Source organism: Heterodontus francisci, chromosome 36 (genome assembly GCF_036365525.1).
Source record: "Heterodontus francisci isolate sHetFra1 chromosome 36, sHetFra1.hap1, whole genome shotgun sequence".
Classification (NCBI taxonomy): domain Eukaryota; kingdom Metazoa; phylum Chordata; class Chondrichthyes; order Heterodontiformes; family Heterodontidae; genus Heterodontus; species Heterodontus francisci.
The window spans coordinates 16021850-16038025 of NC_090406.1; the positions used below are offsets into that span (position 1 = coordinate 16021850).

Genomic DNA, 16176 nt, shown 5'->3' on the forward strand with positions numbered 1-16176 from the left:
AGTGCACTCCATTCCCTTCACTAGGAGATTTTCAGATCATTTCACCTTTTCTTGGATTGGAATCCCACCTTTCCATTCCCTGCTCCTTGATGTGATGCCACCCTAGCCATTTCAAGGGCTACTTCCTCCATGGAAATATGGATAGCAAGTTGGGGCATTCCCTCTCTCTGGCCTTTTGTGCTTTTTTCTCTTGTAAGGTCAAGAGAGAGTTTAGACAATGCTGCCTCCCTCACCTCTTCCAGCAGAACAACAACATGAGATGTTACAATCTTCAGTGTTGCCTTCTCCCCAGTAGTGCTAAGGTTATGAGCCTTGCTCACAGCTCAGTAATGATCCTGGGCACACACCCTGCATTGCACTCTCTTTGCCAGACCCAAGGAGAGCATAGTAACGCTTGCGGCACTGTCCTCCTCAGAATGCTGCGGCAACTCACATCGTGTGCCACCTGCAGTCGTGTCTGCTTTGTCTGGCTGGCTGGCCTTCTCCTGCCGCTCTCAGGAAACAGAACACTTCTCCTCACTGCCACCACCTCCAAAAGGACCTCAAGGGTGCCATCTGAGAAATGTGGGGCTACCCTGATGGGGGTGCCTGACCTGGTGCTAGCTCACTGCTCTCCCCACTCTTCTCTTTCTGCATAATAATGGCTGCGGTGTGCACTTTAAATCGGGCGAGGTCAGTGCAATTCCCGCCTCCCCTAATTGGACTGCAATCTCGACTTCGGGCCAATTAGTGGCCTTTTCTTTCAAAATCGTGTCGAGCATCTAAAGCAGGCCTGGTGCAGGGTCGTGACCCAGGAATGCTCCCGATGTCAGGTCCCCAGAACAAAAAATCCAGCTCGTAGATTCATTTGATGGGAAAAACCATGAATTTTGGAAACCAGAAATAAAAAGTAGAAAATGCACAGCAGATCAGTCAGCTTCTGAATGAAAAAGATAGATGAACATTTTGGGTTTAAGTTTTGATGAAGGGTTACACCCAAAACATTAACCTGTTCTTCAATTTTAGATGTTGAAATAAATACAGTCGATTAATTTTAAAATATAATGTATCTGAGTTTCACAGCATGTAATCATCAACAAAGTTTTGTTCAAATGTTAGTTATGATATAATAATTTGCATTTTTAACTTAATTATTATGTCCAAATTGTCAGGTGGGCTTTATTGGCCCCACGAAACCAATCTAATCAATTATTAATAGAAACTAATGTTCATCTGCTATCCAGATCACTTAAGAGTTTTGATTATTCCATAAATATCACATTCTGAGTTCTGATAAATTATGAGTTCTGATTGGTCAGATCCAAGAGTTGCAATCTATAGCTAACACAAATGACAGCCATTAGTTCCACACCAAACAGAAAATTTGAGAAAGTTGAAATAACTTTAACCATTTAGTGTTGCATCTGAATGTTTAATTAATCGAAAGTGCATATTCTAACTGAAACTTCAACTATCTGGTCAACCTATCAAGTACAGGCTCCGAATCAAGCCTAGGCCTCAATTTATGGTCAGCCCAAGTCTCAGGTTTTTGTAGGCATCAGCATCTAAAAAGTCCAGGTAGATGTAATACAATATGAAAACAATTAATTTATTTTCAATTACAAAATATCTTTTTAACTTGCCTTTTCCTTAAAATTCACACATCGCTCAAAAGAATATTGTATTACAGCAGCACATTTGATGATACCTAAAGAAATATGAATTTTGTTGCAGAAGTGTGGAACACTAAGAACCAACAAGTGTCAAGTACAAGTAGACATACAGTACAGAGTCCAAGCTGAATGCTTCGGTCAAGAAATTAAAGGTGCAGATATATTGCCATTTTTGCATTTCCCTTTCACATGACTATTAACAGCTTGAGAGTTGGGTCCTACCTGACTCCAAAGGCAGAATGTGCAGGAGGCCAGCGCCAGAAAACTGGAGGGTGGGGTCTGGGATACAGTGCTAGAGGTAGGATGGGGCAAAGCCGTGAAGGGATTATAAATGTGAAACAAGGCTTTTATTTGGAAATACAGATGTAGGAATAACTATCAATCACCCCTAACACATCCATAATAGTGAACAGAAACATCTGTCTCTTCTGCCGTAGTGCACTAGTCTATTTGATCCAAATGCTGAACTGAAGCAAGATTAAAAACTGTATTAGAGGCTCAGTACTACTTCAGATAGTCACTGTTCACATTAGTAATTTTATCATGAGGTTGACATTTGTAGAGGACTCTCCATTTCATCTTATCTAGCCTGAGAGTACCATCAATCATCTGTTGCATAAGGGACCTTGTACTGTGCTTATCAGCCAGAGCTCATTCTCAGTGCTGCTGACCTGAATACTCTATAGTAGGATGGAGATAACAGTTCTTATTCAAGCATAAAATGTGTCATAGATCAGGCATTTAAATTGAACTAACTAGAATGGGAGGGAAATGAGATGAAAGTAATTTCATGAATGTTTAAAAGGTAAATTAGACAGCAATACCAAAGAAATCTACTTTGGGTTGGAAAAATTCACTGAAGTAGTAATTAAAAATCCCCAAACAAAAATAACATATGCAACTGAAGTAGCGTTTTATATTACATATATACTTTTAACAAAGTGCTTGGCATCATCCCTACTGTGCACTTCAGTGAATCTCCTATATATATATATATATATATATATATATAAAAATAGATCTTAAGGAAACATTGGCTTGGATGGTGGGGTTTGTTTCTTGTGGCCTGTCAACTGTAACAATGTACCATAGGAAGCTGTCCTAAATTGTTGCAGGTAAGTTTTGTTCAAAGTGCCAAACCAAATTATAATTGCCACCTTCAGGTTCTTGTTGCTTTGTATAATTCAGGTTCAAATGTTTTAAACAAAGTCATAAAGACTATATAAAGTAGGACAGAAACAAACAATGACTCTGAAATTACACTGTAGGATCCGGTGTATGAGCACATTTATTTTAAGCAGATTAATGTCTACCAAGAGATAAATGAACTTCAGATAAAACACATCAAGCATTGTACTCAAATATCCTACAGTATAATGTCAGAGCCAAATTTACGACTAGAATAAATTATTCTTATATATTAGCATAGCAAAATTTCCCAAAACACTTCAGAAGCTAGGGTTTGTGGGGCAGGGTTGGGAGGGCAGTGGTGGGAGGGTGGATTTCAGATGCTCGGCAGGAATGAAGACAATAATCAGGAGACATGATCTAAGGTGTGATCGATAAGTTAGGTTTTTAAAGAGTATATTGAAGGTGAAGAAAGATGTAACAAGGTAGAAAAATTTAGGACAAGAATTCCAGACATCAATGCCACAATAGCAAGGAGCAACGTAAGTGGCTCACCACTACCTTCTCAAGGACAATTAGGGCTCATAGATGAAATGGTGGTGGCCTCCTGGAGACAGTCCAGTGGGTGAGGGGTACCAGAGGCACATCCAGCAAAGCAGCCGAGCATGGATCCGTTGGGCTGCGTGGGCTACATCTGCGGCCACAGGCCATCCTGTGGAGGGGCTCCCCTTCTGTAATGATGGCCTAGCAGCTGTGGCCACAATATATTTTGTTCCACGTACAAAGCTTCAGAAGGCGCCTCCATCTTGAGGTGCCATAATAGTTGCCCACATATACCGGCAGTACCCAACTCTCCTTGTGGGGCTGCCAGCCAGCCAGAGCCTCGGGTGTCCCACTGGCCCTCTCGATTGCAGAGCCCGCCAGCTGTCCTTAATTGGACAAGCTCCCGGAGGTGGCCTCCTTATTGGTCACCTCAAATTTCCTCCAGGGTCCAGCCATGGCCATCTCCGGGTTTCTGACCCAGACTTTAGCTTGGCATCAGGCTCAGGACCCTGGAACAAAAATTCAGCTCTATATGTTCGCCATCCTATTTGACCCGGACTTGAGCTCTCCACCACCAAGACTGTCTATATCCTCCCCCGTAATATTGCCTGTTTCCGCCCCACCTTTTCTCATCAGCTGAAACCCAGATCCATGCCCTTGTTACCTCCAGACTCAACTATTTCAATGGTCTCCTGGCCAGCCTCCAACTTTCCATTCTCCATAAACTTGAGCTGATCCAAAACTCTGCTGCTCATATTGTAACTCGTACCACGTTCCGTTCACCCATCACCCCTGTGCTCGCTAACCTATATTGGCTCCCGGCCCAGCAATGTCTCGATTTAAAAATTCTCATCTTGTTTTCAAATCACTCCATGGCCTCACCCCTATTTTGGTTACCTGCTCCAGCCTTGCAACCCTCCAATATCTCTGCACTTCTTCAATTCTGGCCTCTTGTGCATACCTGATTTGCATCTCTCCACTACTGGCAGTCGTGCCTTCAGCTGCCTAGACCCTAAGCTCTGCAATTTCCTCCCTAAAACTCCATGTCTCACTACTTTTCTCCTCCTTTAAGTTGCTGCTTAAAACATACTTCTGTATGACCAAGCTTTTGGTCACCAGTCCGAATCTCTGTTTATGTGGCTCAATGTCAAATTTTGTGTGATAATACTCATGTGAAGGGCCTTAGAATGTTTTTAGTATGTTGATGGTGCTATTTAAATACAAGTTATTGGAATCTTATAACCTTTCTGTTCACTATAGTGCTGGGTACAACCCTTTCATTTACTGTAATGCGTGGTAAAACGTCTGCTCACTGTAATGCTGGGTACAACCTTGATCTTCACTATAATGTTAATTGGAGCCTTTCTGATCATTTGTAATGCTGGGCACAACTTTAGGAGTTCAATGATTTTCAGCAGAAGCCTTGGTGGGTGCTATGATTCTGTGACCATATCCAGGTCCGTGTCCTTTTTTACAAGATGGTTTTACTAATGATTGCTTTGATAGTGAACGGCACTATGAAATTACAGAACTAGACAACTGATTCCTCTACTAAACTGTATGATTGACTTTCAGAAATGCATAAGGTGTTGACTGGACATTCAGATTCAGAGAAAGGCAATATGACAGGAAATGTGACTGGATTTTCTAGCCTTCTAAGTAGATCATTGCTGCTTTCCCAATCACTTTGTCCATCATCTGCTTCTTGGGTATTCTGTGACTAAGAATTATGCCTCTGTTTCATATGCTTTTCCTTTTTTCTCCTAGTTTTCCTTTTCTATTGTCCTTTTACTGATTGGCTGCAAGTTTGGTTCTGTTTGATATGGAGAGGATTTATTACTTAAGCAACACAAGAATAACATAAGAAATAGAAAGAGAAAAAGCATTTTCTCCTATCAAATTTGCTCTTTTGAAGGTCTAATCTATCCAATGTCATGGATATAACTACAAAATAAGTAAAAAGATAGAATTGCCTGGAGACTCATGCATCCATGTTGCAGATCCCTTTTTACAATGCAAAATATTCCAGGATATTTTGGAGAGACTTAGGACATTAGTTAGTCTGCACCAAAATTTCTTGGAACTTTTCTACTGCACTGCTGCTATCCTGACTGAGAGTCTTTAAAGGCAATTAATATCACTCAGGCTCCATTAAAATCAATAATCATGATTTTCCTTGATGTACACCAATTTTTACGCCGTTGTCACTTATGCGCTGAAAAATATTGGCGCTGGTGGCCTGGCAGAGACATGATTTATGGCCTGGGGGAGTCCTAGCTGGAGTTTTTAGACAGGAGTCAAAGGGTCCAAAAGAGCAGCACTTGTATTCCCATCTGTTTTTAGGTGTAAATCCCAGCTGTGAGAGTGTGGCCGTGGCATAATGGCCCGAACCCAGTGATTTCACATAAAGACTTTAGGGCGTGACAATGAGAGGGGAGAAAAATCAGCCCTATTGACTCTTTGTTGGGGTAGAAATCCACAGGCATTGGTTGCTCCCTGGTACCTCACCCAACTGATCATTCTTCATATGTCTACCTAGAAAGGATGGCAAAAGCCTGTTCGATGTTGGGAGGCATAACAGCTGAGTCTAATCCTGTTCTGACCCAATATCCACACATGTGCATTTCCAGCAGCGGGTACTGGAAAGGGATCCGAAGCAAGATGCTTGGCTACATTTCCCCTGACTCAGTTACATCATAGTCAATTGTAGAATATTTACTGCAGCCTCTCAGAGCAATTTTGAAACCAATCCTGTTTAGTATACATACAAGAAAAGTTTAGTATACGTGGAATCCATGGTTGTAAAGCTTGTTTTTTTTAAACCCTGAGAGGTAAACTAGAAGCTGGAAAAAAATTCAGGTTTCTGGGGAAACTGACACTAGTTAGAACCAGATAAAAAGGAGACAGAGTCCTCCCCAGATCAGACAGACCAGGCAGATCAGGCAGGAGTGGAACGCCAGCAAGCAGAAAGTGAAGACTAAATACAGGAGCTATTTCTGTTACTTAAAGTAGCCGATGAACCAGACTCTGCCATACAATGCAGGTTGTCACTGAAGGACGCGAATAAAGGGAAGACTGGTAAATCCACACCATCAAGAATGTCGTGAGCAGAGCTGGAGGTGGTTCTGGAGAAGTGCGCCTTGTGGTGAAGATCGCAGCTGTGGAGTTCAGATTGAGAGGGAACTGCTGTCGGAAGAACAGCAGCTAAATCTTTGAAGAAAGGGGCTGAAAATCTACCTGAGGAACTTCAGAATTGTGAAGAACTGTATGACCGTAATTCTTGCCATATATGCTGGGTGAATTGCCCAGTGAAAATGTGAGACTCATCTCTGTTATATCTGATAGTTAATATATATATTCTAGACTGTGATCTCTCTGTTGCTTCATGTTTAATTTATGTTGGTTTTTGTTTGAGTGTTAAAGTAAAATTTATAAATGTGAGATCCTGTCTGATTGGTTTGGTTTCCTGAATTGGGGTCAATCAGTGGATACGATTCTTTTGTTTTGTTGGTAGTCTCCACAGGAATTATAACAGTACAAAATACAACCTTGAAACTGCAGTAATTACTGTAATAATATAGGAGTGCTCGGACGAATCCTCATAGAGTCATCGAGATATGCCCACAAAGGTGAAAAAAAGTCAAATCTTAGTCCATTTTCAAGCTCTAATGAAGTTTGCACTTAGTGGTATTTGTTGTATGATTGCGTTACGAGTGATGTCCCGCATGTGAGCAAAACCATGAAAAGCATGCAAACTGAGAAAAAAAAGTCCAATAGTGAAGTGAAAAAAAAGCACATGAAACCCCAAAGACAGCAGAGTCTCCATTAATGCAGCCACAGCTGAGAGAGAGAAAAAAACATTAAACCAGTCAAGCATGAACAACATAAAGAACCTCTACCACCCTCACGAGATTCTGTCAGTCCCTCGGTTCAAAATCGCCACTGATCTATTTATCGTGAATAGAGATGGCTTTATCTTAGTCACCGATTATTTCTCCAAATTTCCAATTGTCAGACAGGTAAAACACACTTCAAGTGCGGTTGTCGCAGACACATTGAGTGCCATATTCAGTCTGTCAGGACACCTGAAGAAATTATTTCTGACAATGGGCCAGATTATACGGGCAGACCTTTTAGGGACATGTGTACCAAATGGGGCATAAACCATGTGATGTCCTCATCACACTACCCTCGATCTAACAGTCTTGTCGAGCGAATGGTTCACACAGTTAAATTGCTTATCCTGAAGTGTAGGACAAGGAAACAAGATTTTCGTGTTGCCATGTTACACCTCAGAGCTACACCTATGGATATAGGCTTACCATCACCAGCAGAGATCGTGTTTGGCAGACATGTGAGATTATTCTTCCAAGTCATCATATGTCCAAATTCTCGATGATGCAGGAGACACTGCTTGAAAAACAAGGGAGAATTAAGATGGTACAAGACCAACATGCAAGGGCGGAACTACCTCAATACACGTGGGACAAAAGGTCAGGGTCATACACCCCAGAATGAGAACATAGTTACCTGAAAAGTATGCAGTGAGCCTAGCTCTTACGAGGTTACAACCTCTAACGGAGCAGTGTTGAGGAGGAAACGAAACCAATTAAGAGAAGTGTGCAATACTCTAATTGTGCACAGCGGACTCGAAAAAGCATGCTCTGACCATGAGGGTGCAATGGAACAACAGGACAACAACTAACACATTGACAACACGTATGCAAGCCAAAAACAGCCAATGGTGAAATCCACATTCCCAGAAGGTTATACCATAACAAGATCTGGAAGTGTTGTCAAACCACCAAAACGTCGTAAATTTCTCAATTCCTATCCTTATACTTGTAAATTTCATAGTCTCTATCCCTCTATAACTAATTTTATTATTCAATTTTATGTTTTTTTTTACTTGTAGCCCTTTCCTATCCTGAGTGGTGTGAAACAGGGCTGTGTTCTCGCACCCACACTTTTTGGGATTTTCTTCTCCCTGCTGCTTTCACATGCGTTCAAATCCTCTGAAGAAGGAATTTTCCTCCACACAAGATCAGGGGGCAGGTTGTTCAACCTTGCCCGTCTAAGAGCGAAGTCCAAAGTACGGAAAGTCCTCATCAGAGAACTCCTCTTTGCTGACGATGCTGCTTTAACATCTCACACTGAAGAATGCCTGCAGAGTCTCATCGACAGGTTTGCGTCTGCCTGCAATGAATTTGGCCTAACCATCAGCCTCAAGAAAACGAACATCATGGGGCAGGATGTCAGAAATGCTCCATCCATCAATATTGGCGACCACGCTCTGGAAGTGGTTCAAGAGTTCACCTACCTAGGCTCAACTATCACCAGTAACCTGTCTCTAGATGCAGAAATCAACAAGCGCATGGGTAAGGCTTCCACTGCTATGTTCAGACTGGCCAAGAGAGTGTGGGAAAATGGCGCACTGACACGGAACACAAAAGTCCGAGTGTATCAGGCCTGTGTCCTCAGTACCTTGCTCTACGGCAGCGAGGCCTGGACAACGTATGCCAGCCAAGAGCGACGTCTCAATTCATTCCATCTTCGCTGCCTTCGGAGAATACTTGGCATCAGGTGGCAGGACTATATCTCCAACACAGAAGTCCTTGAAGCGGCCAACATCCCCAGCTTATACACCCTACTGAGTCAGCGGCGCTTGAGATGGCTTGGCCATGTGAGCCGCATGGAAGATGGCAGGATCCCCAAAGACACATTGTACAGCGAGCTCGCCACTGGTATCAGACCCACCGGCCGTCCATGTCTCCGTTATAAAGACGTCTGCAAACGCGACATGAAATCGTGTGACATTGATCACAAGTCGTGGGAGTCAGTTGCCAGCATTCGCCAGAGCTGGCGGGCAGCCATAAAGACAGGGCTAAATTGTGGCGAGTCGAAGAGACTTAGTAGTTGGCAGGAAAAAAGACAGAGGCGCAAGGGGAGAGCCAACTGTGCAACAGCCCCAACAAACAAATTTCTCTGCAGCACCTGTGGAAGAGCCTGTTACTCCAGAATTGGCCTTTATAGCCACTCCAGGCGCTGCTTCACAAACCACTGACCACCTCCAGGCGCGTATCCATTGTCTCTCGAGATAAGGAGGCCCAAAGAAGCGTACGAGACTTATCTTTGGAAAGAAAGGGGATGTTATTTGATCGCTTTAAGAGTGATGTCTATTTAAGAACTCAGTATGCTAATGAGCTAAGTACCAGGATGTAGTCATGTGACTAGAAACCATTTTTCACTCTGCTTTGTAACATACTGGACAAAGGTTCTGTATATAGTTTGCTCTGTATTGTATATACTAGTTTAGCTGTTAATAAACCCTCTAGAGATCTTCAAGGTATAGACCTACTACCCAACGGGACCTGACGACATGCGTCGCGTTCGGGTCGCACTTCTGGGTCCGGCATTCGGGCTCGGGTCGGATCGGATTGGATCCGATCGGACATGCTCTATCACCACCTCAGTTAAGTGACTTTAATGTTAATTTACTTTTTGGACTTTAAAGGTGGTTTTGCTACGGTTATCTTAAGCTTGTACAGGTAAGGAACAAAGTGAAAAACGGAAAGTAAGTTAATTGATGGTTGGGTCGGGCGCGGGAAAAAAATGGAAGGACTCGGGTCGGTTTTGGATGGGGGTTCTGTCAGGCGCGGGTCGGGCCTCATTTCCAGACCCAAGCAGGCCTTTAGTTCAAGGAACTGGAATCCATGTAACTCATTGTGTTGCTTAAGATAACACAAAGAATCTCATGACAGTATTGTGGCCTCCAGAAAGCACACAAATTTCTTCATCATAAAATGCTGTTTGCTGTGCATTAGACGAATGGGTCTGTGGATCCACTCATGACCTACTGTCTCCATTATTGAGCTTCCATTTCAGCAGTGGATTCTTGCACAATTGATCCTCAGTACATGCACACACCCATAGCTCCACTTTTCTCAAATGCACTTGGTACCATCATAGATCAATGCTGCCAACTCACAATGTTGTAAAGAAGGTACTACTGTCAAATGGATACCTGGAAGTATAGAAAAGCATCAGAAGCTTTAATAAATTGTCATACTTCAGCAGTTGTGCACTACGTATTTCTTTGAATACCTGAACTGTTGGCATGAAAATCACACATTCCCACAGTGCACCTTCTATTCCTGTTTAATTATTTACATGACAATTGGGCAGCAAATCATTGTTGAAAAACATGATTTATAGGCACTTTGATGTTGCTCTTTGAAACAGCCGTTGCAGACTCGATGGGCCGAATCCCCCTCCTTCTGTGCTGTACTATTCCATGATTCTATGACGTCTTCAATAAGTGTTTCTCTCTCAGAATCTGAACTTGGTTTTAGGCTTCAAAACATGCACATATCTTCGACACGAGAAGAAATGAACCAACTGTATCTTGCCAAGTGGTGCTTCAATTTGCATTGCATTCGATGCAGCAATGTAGAAATGCAGCAAGAACTGGACAATATCCAGGCTTGGGCTGATAAGTAGCAAATAACATTCACGCAACACAAGTGCCAGGCAATGACCATCTCCAACAAGAGAGAATCTAACCATCTCCCCTTGACATTCAATGGCATTACCATCGCTGAATCCCCCACTATCAACATCCTAGGGGCTACCATTGACCAGAAACTGAACTGGAGTAGCCATATAAATACCGTGGCAACAAGAGCAGGTCCTGAGGTGAGTAACTCATCTCCTGACTCCCCAAAGCCTGACCACCATCTACAAGGCACAAGTCAGGAGTGTGATGGAATACTCTCCACTTCCCTGGATGGGTGCAGCTCCAACAACACTCAAGAAGCTCGACACCATCCAGGACAAAGCAGCCCATTTGATTGGCACCCCATCTACAAACATTCACTCCCTCCACCACAGACGCACAGTGGCAGCAGTGTGTACCATCTACAAGATGCACTGCATCAATGCACCAAGGCTCATTAGATAGCACCTTCCAAACCCACGACCTCTACCAACTAGAAGGACAAGGGCAGCAAATACATGGGAACACCACCACCTGCAAGTTCCCCTCCAAGTCACACACCATCCTGACTTGGAACTATATCGCCGTTCCTTCACTGTCGCTGGGTCAAAATCCTGCAACTCCGTTCCTAACAGCACTGTGGGTAGACCTACCCCAAATGGACTTCAGCAGTTCAAGAAGGCAGCTCACCACCACCTTCTCAAGGGCAATTAGGAATGGGCAATAAATGCTGGCCTGGCCAGTGACGCCCACATCCCATGAATGAATTTTTAAAAAAGCAGCATCTTTCTCTGCCACCAAACTTAGTGAAACCAGAACTATACAGCAACCTGATTCTAGCATTTCTTATTTAATACCCCAAGCTGTCAGAGGCTTCAACTCACATACTCAGATGCACTAGTAGTGTCATATCACCTTCTATTATCACCCAAAGGGCAAACAGTAAGACATCGCTTGTGAAATTACTAGGACTTCTGGAAAAGTTGTGTTAGACATTAGCAACTTTACCCGTGTTGATCATAGTAGGGTTCTTATCTGACATGCAGATAAACAAACTCATTTGATTTTCAAATTAAACCAGTGCTGCCTACACAGTGTGTCATTACTATAATTTTTTTCAAAGTGCACATCAGTAATATAATAATTAAAATTCCCTGCATTGCTTTTAGTATAATTGGATAATAGTATACTTTGTTAAGCATAATTTCCTTTATTTTTGACTCGTCAACATCACAACCACATGCAGGACTACTGCAAAAGAGGCTATGTACTGCATTTGGAATAATAATATACAAGTTGCTTAATTATTTGCAGAGGTAAAGGTTGAGCCATCCAAAGTTACAAAAAAGCCACATTACCTGATAATTTCTCTGTAAGATGTTTCTTTCATGTTATCTTCCAATATTTTTTTCTTTATAGGGCATTTCAAGTACATATGCTGTTTGGAAGTGATGGGACATTTAACTAACCAATTTACTACTATGCAAAATTTCGTCCAGTTGGAAGTGGTCAAAATCAAAAGGTGCCCTAAATGACCTGCTAGAAATGTCCAAGGATGCTGGGCAAGTACACAATTGGGCTTTGGTGTGATGCTTCCCAGAATAGTTTGTTGACATTCATTGTCTAGATACACACACTAAGAATGTCAACAAAGTACTTATGGCACTTGGATGAACTGCACCACGTGAGTCGCCAGCTTCAAGAAAATAGAAAATTGGGAGTTCCATGCAGAGATGAGATTTCAAAGGTCTTTGAATTGCTTTCTTGAATACTGCAGTTAAGTTTACCAAATAAACTTAGCTGAAAAAAGTGCTTTTATTTCATTCAAATATTTTTTTAAAATATATTCAGACTTAAAATCTGGCAGTGTTTTGAATTATTCTGCAAGTATTTTACTGTCAGATTTAAATCCTATTCTGTTTCAAGATAGTGCATGATTAGTTACTTTATGTCAATTCCATTGTCTGTAATTGACATGTCTGCATCTATTTGCATTCACTACAGGAAATTTTCTGATTACTGGCAATTCATGGCTCCCTCCTCCATGGCTGTAATCACATATAGCTAAGAAACCCCTCCACCAGTCTGGGCCCTCTCCCAGGCACTATTTCTCCTGCAAGGATAAGAGAGAGAGAGAGAGAGAGATAAGGCACTGCTGTCCTCTATGACCAATGACAGCTTCTCCTATTCATTAGAAGCTGCATGTTTCAGTGCTGGAAGCAGCATTATGACTCTGAACTATTCTGCAAGGTCAGTAAGTGCCCTGGGCTCATACTCCTTCCATGTTCAGGAGCAGCATGTGTCCTTTGGATCCTCAGCTGGTGTGTCTGCTTGAGGGTGAACACCCAGAGGCCTGTCTTGAAGGTTGGGGATGGCACTCACCTTGCCAGAGTGCATCAAATCATTAAACCTCTTCTGACATTAGATACAATTTCTGCACACCACACTTCTGCTGACTGTGTCAGCTATCTCCATTGAGGCCTGCTTGGTCTGGGTGAGTGGCCTCCTCCTCCTACCTCCCTCCAGAAGACGACCTCCCTCCTCTCTCTATGGCCTCCAGGAGGACCTGCAGTCTGCATCAGTGAATCAAGCGGCTGCTCTGCCCTGGGTTCCAGACCTTTGGCTCTCCCAGTTTCTCTGAATGTGTGATTACAAACAGATGGCATAGCACTGAAATGGAAGCCACAGTAATGGCTGCTATGGTTTGTTTAAACTTGGGCACACACTTGAGCAGTCCTGCCTCTGTTCCTGTCCTCGTGGCCACTAATTGGTCACCAAATCCGTCTCCAGGCCAATTAAAGGGGCACCCCTCTGAAACTCGGGGCGGTGACTGCTCACCCCTTGGGGGCGAGTTCGAGTCCTGGAATAAGTCCTGACATCAGTTTCCCGCCCCTGGGGGAAATTCCTGCCCTAAGTGTCAGCAGCTATTTCACTGTAGAGGGGCATCAATGTCCAACTAAATCCTATCCTGACCAAGCTGTACAGTCCACATGCTCTATCCAGCAGAAGATAGTGATAGCAATCTTTGTTCACTCGATTCCATGTTGACACAATAGTCCTGTTGTGTACTTACATCAATTCCTTTCTGCTTCTAATTACAGGTTGATATAGTAATCACATCCCACCCAATCTTGGTGCTGATACTAACTCTTCCTCTCCCAGACAGGTGAGAACAGCCTGCTGCTGGTTTCTCCACCTTGCAAACTGATGCAACATCTCCCTACCAGTCCTGCTGATTACTACAGTTACCACTCTCCTGTCCAGAAACTGACATCATTGAGCCAGCCATGGCTCACTTGGTCGCAATCTCACTTCTGACTCAGGTTTAGAGTTCAAGTCCCACTGCAGGATTGAGTTTGGACGCAAAAGATCCCACTATTTCCAAGAACTGCATGGGAGATATCCCTGGCAACTTGTCCACCAATATTTATCCATCAGCCAGCATCGTTTAAAAAAGTCACTGGTGATTATCACATTAGCAATGGTGATTAAGATCAGAGAATGTGGTGGAGGCAGGTACAATCCGAGCTTTCAGAAAGGGAATTGGATAAGCACTTGAAGAGAAAAAAATTCCAGAGGTAGAGGGAAAAGGGCGGGCAGGGGGGGGAGTGATACCTGCTGAATTGCTCTTGCAGACAGACGATGGGCCGAATGGCCTGCTACAGCACCGTGACCATTCTATATTTCCCACATTACAACAGGGACTGCATTTCAAACGGACTTCATTGGCTGCGAAGCGCTTTGGAACGTCCTGAGGTGGGGTGAGGCGCTATATAAATGCAAGTAAAAACAAGACATGCTGGAAATACTCAGCAGGTCGGGCAGCATCTGTGGAGAGAGAAGCAGAGTTAACGTTTCAGGTCAGTTCTAAGGATGCTGCCAGACCTGCTGAGTATTTCCAGCATGTCTTGTTTTTATTTCAGATTTCCAGCATCTGCAGTATTTTGCTTTTATTATATAAATGCAAGTGTTTGCTCGCTGCCCATCGCTGCTGCCTGCACTCCTCCTCCTGTCAATCACCATCTTCCTCGCGCACGTCGCTCACGTCCGTTCCCGGCGAGGACGCGCGGGGGCAGCTCGCACCGGCTCGGCGCCCACACAGCAGTCAGAGGACACGGCGGCGGGCGAAGGAAAGAGCGGAAAGAGGAGAAAGACAAGAGCCACTGGCTCTGACTGAAAAAAAAAATTAATAGCGGGAGCCGCAAACTCAAGGATGGGGACGACGAGCAATCTGGGCATCCTGATGCTGCTGGTTTACAGTGCGAGCGCTTACACAGGTAAAGGGCACCGAACTCCTCTTCGCGCTTTGTGTTCGTCCCCTTTTTAAATTAAAAAAAAATTAAAAACGTGAATTTTCCTCCCACCTTCACTTCAGCCGTTAGCCGGAGCGCCGCGTCGTCGTCTTTTTAATTTTAATTCAGATAAGGACGAGAGCGCTCGTCGTCTTCTCCCCTTTTCAGTAATCGAAGGGATTTAAACTGATTTATTTATATATATATATATATATATTTGTATGTGTTGGTGATCGGAGAGCCACCGCCGTTGCTCGGTTTGCATCGGAAGATATTTTGTTGACTGGCGCCGGTCAGTGCCGGATTAACTGGTCTGAACCTGTTTCTAAGGACGGCAACCGAGCGCCACCAAACGCCCTGCATTCCGTTCGCCTTTCGAAAATGGTGGGGTTTGTTTTTTGTTTAAAAACCTGGAGTCTCCTCAGCAACACCAACTTGCATTTATGTAACGCATTTAAGGTCTTTAAAATACTCTCAAGACACGATTACCCAGCAAGATTTGACACGTGGACTGGGACCTCAACATCTGTCGTTTTCTGAGCCAGATCGAATCACAGTCCTGCTCAATTGCCTTGTTCCGAGTAGGTTTTAATGTCTTCGTTTTGGATGTTAATTTTACAGTTGCCTTTTTTGTTGTGGCTATACCAAAGAAACCGTGGTTTCACCTGGAAGGTGATTTAAATGTTAGTGTATAAAGTTCTATAGAAACCAGAATTTGTAGGGACATTTTCTTGTTAAATTGTGACTCGGACACAAGAGCAATAACTCATCAGATCTATATGGACGTATTTCAGTAATGCAATCATCTTTGTAGAGACCAACAGTTTGAAAGATGATTGAGTAACAATGAGTGTGTGATAAGTTGACTCAGGAGCTAGTGTAAAAATGTCCTGAAACCGGAATTTACAGAGTAAACGCACAGGAAATCTTTCGTTCACTTGCTTCAGGGTGTTCAGCTGACGTTTCAATGGGCTGATGCAATTTGATTTTCCATGGTGATGAACATCAGTGTCATGATTCTTTTTTTAATTTAACATAATTACTGTTCTGTGTAGAGAAAGTTTCA

At 43.2% G+C, this 16176-nt stretch overlaps 1 protein-coding gene and 1 long non-coding RNA gene across 3 annotated transcripts in view; one reads left to right on the forward strand and one right to left on the reverse strand.

The window, feature by feature from the left end:
• The window catches only part of LOC137351614 (uncharacterized), a 73624-nt gene extending 57572 nt beyond the window's left edge, over positions 1 to 16052 (reverse strand). For both annotated transcript variants that reach the window (XR_010969523.1, XR_010969524.1), the window contains exons 1-2: positions 15183 to 16052; positions 7646 to 7733 (exon numbers count right to left, since the gene is read on the reverse strand). This is a non-coding gene — a long non-coding RNA (uncharacterized lncRNA). The remainder of the gene's footprint in view (positions 1 to 7645; positions 7734 to 15182) is intronic.
• Positions 14834 to 16176, forward strand: part of bsg (basigin) — a 50605-nt gene continuing 49262 nt past the window's right edge. The window contains exon 1 of the mRNA XM_068016225.1: positions 14834 to 15095. Coding sequence (XP_067872326.1) covers positions 15032 to 15095 — 64 coding nt within the window. The 5' untranslated portion in view covers positions 14834 to 15031. The remainder of the gene's footprint in view (positions 15096 to 16176) is intronic.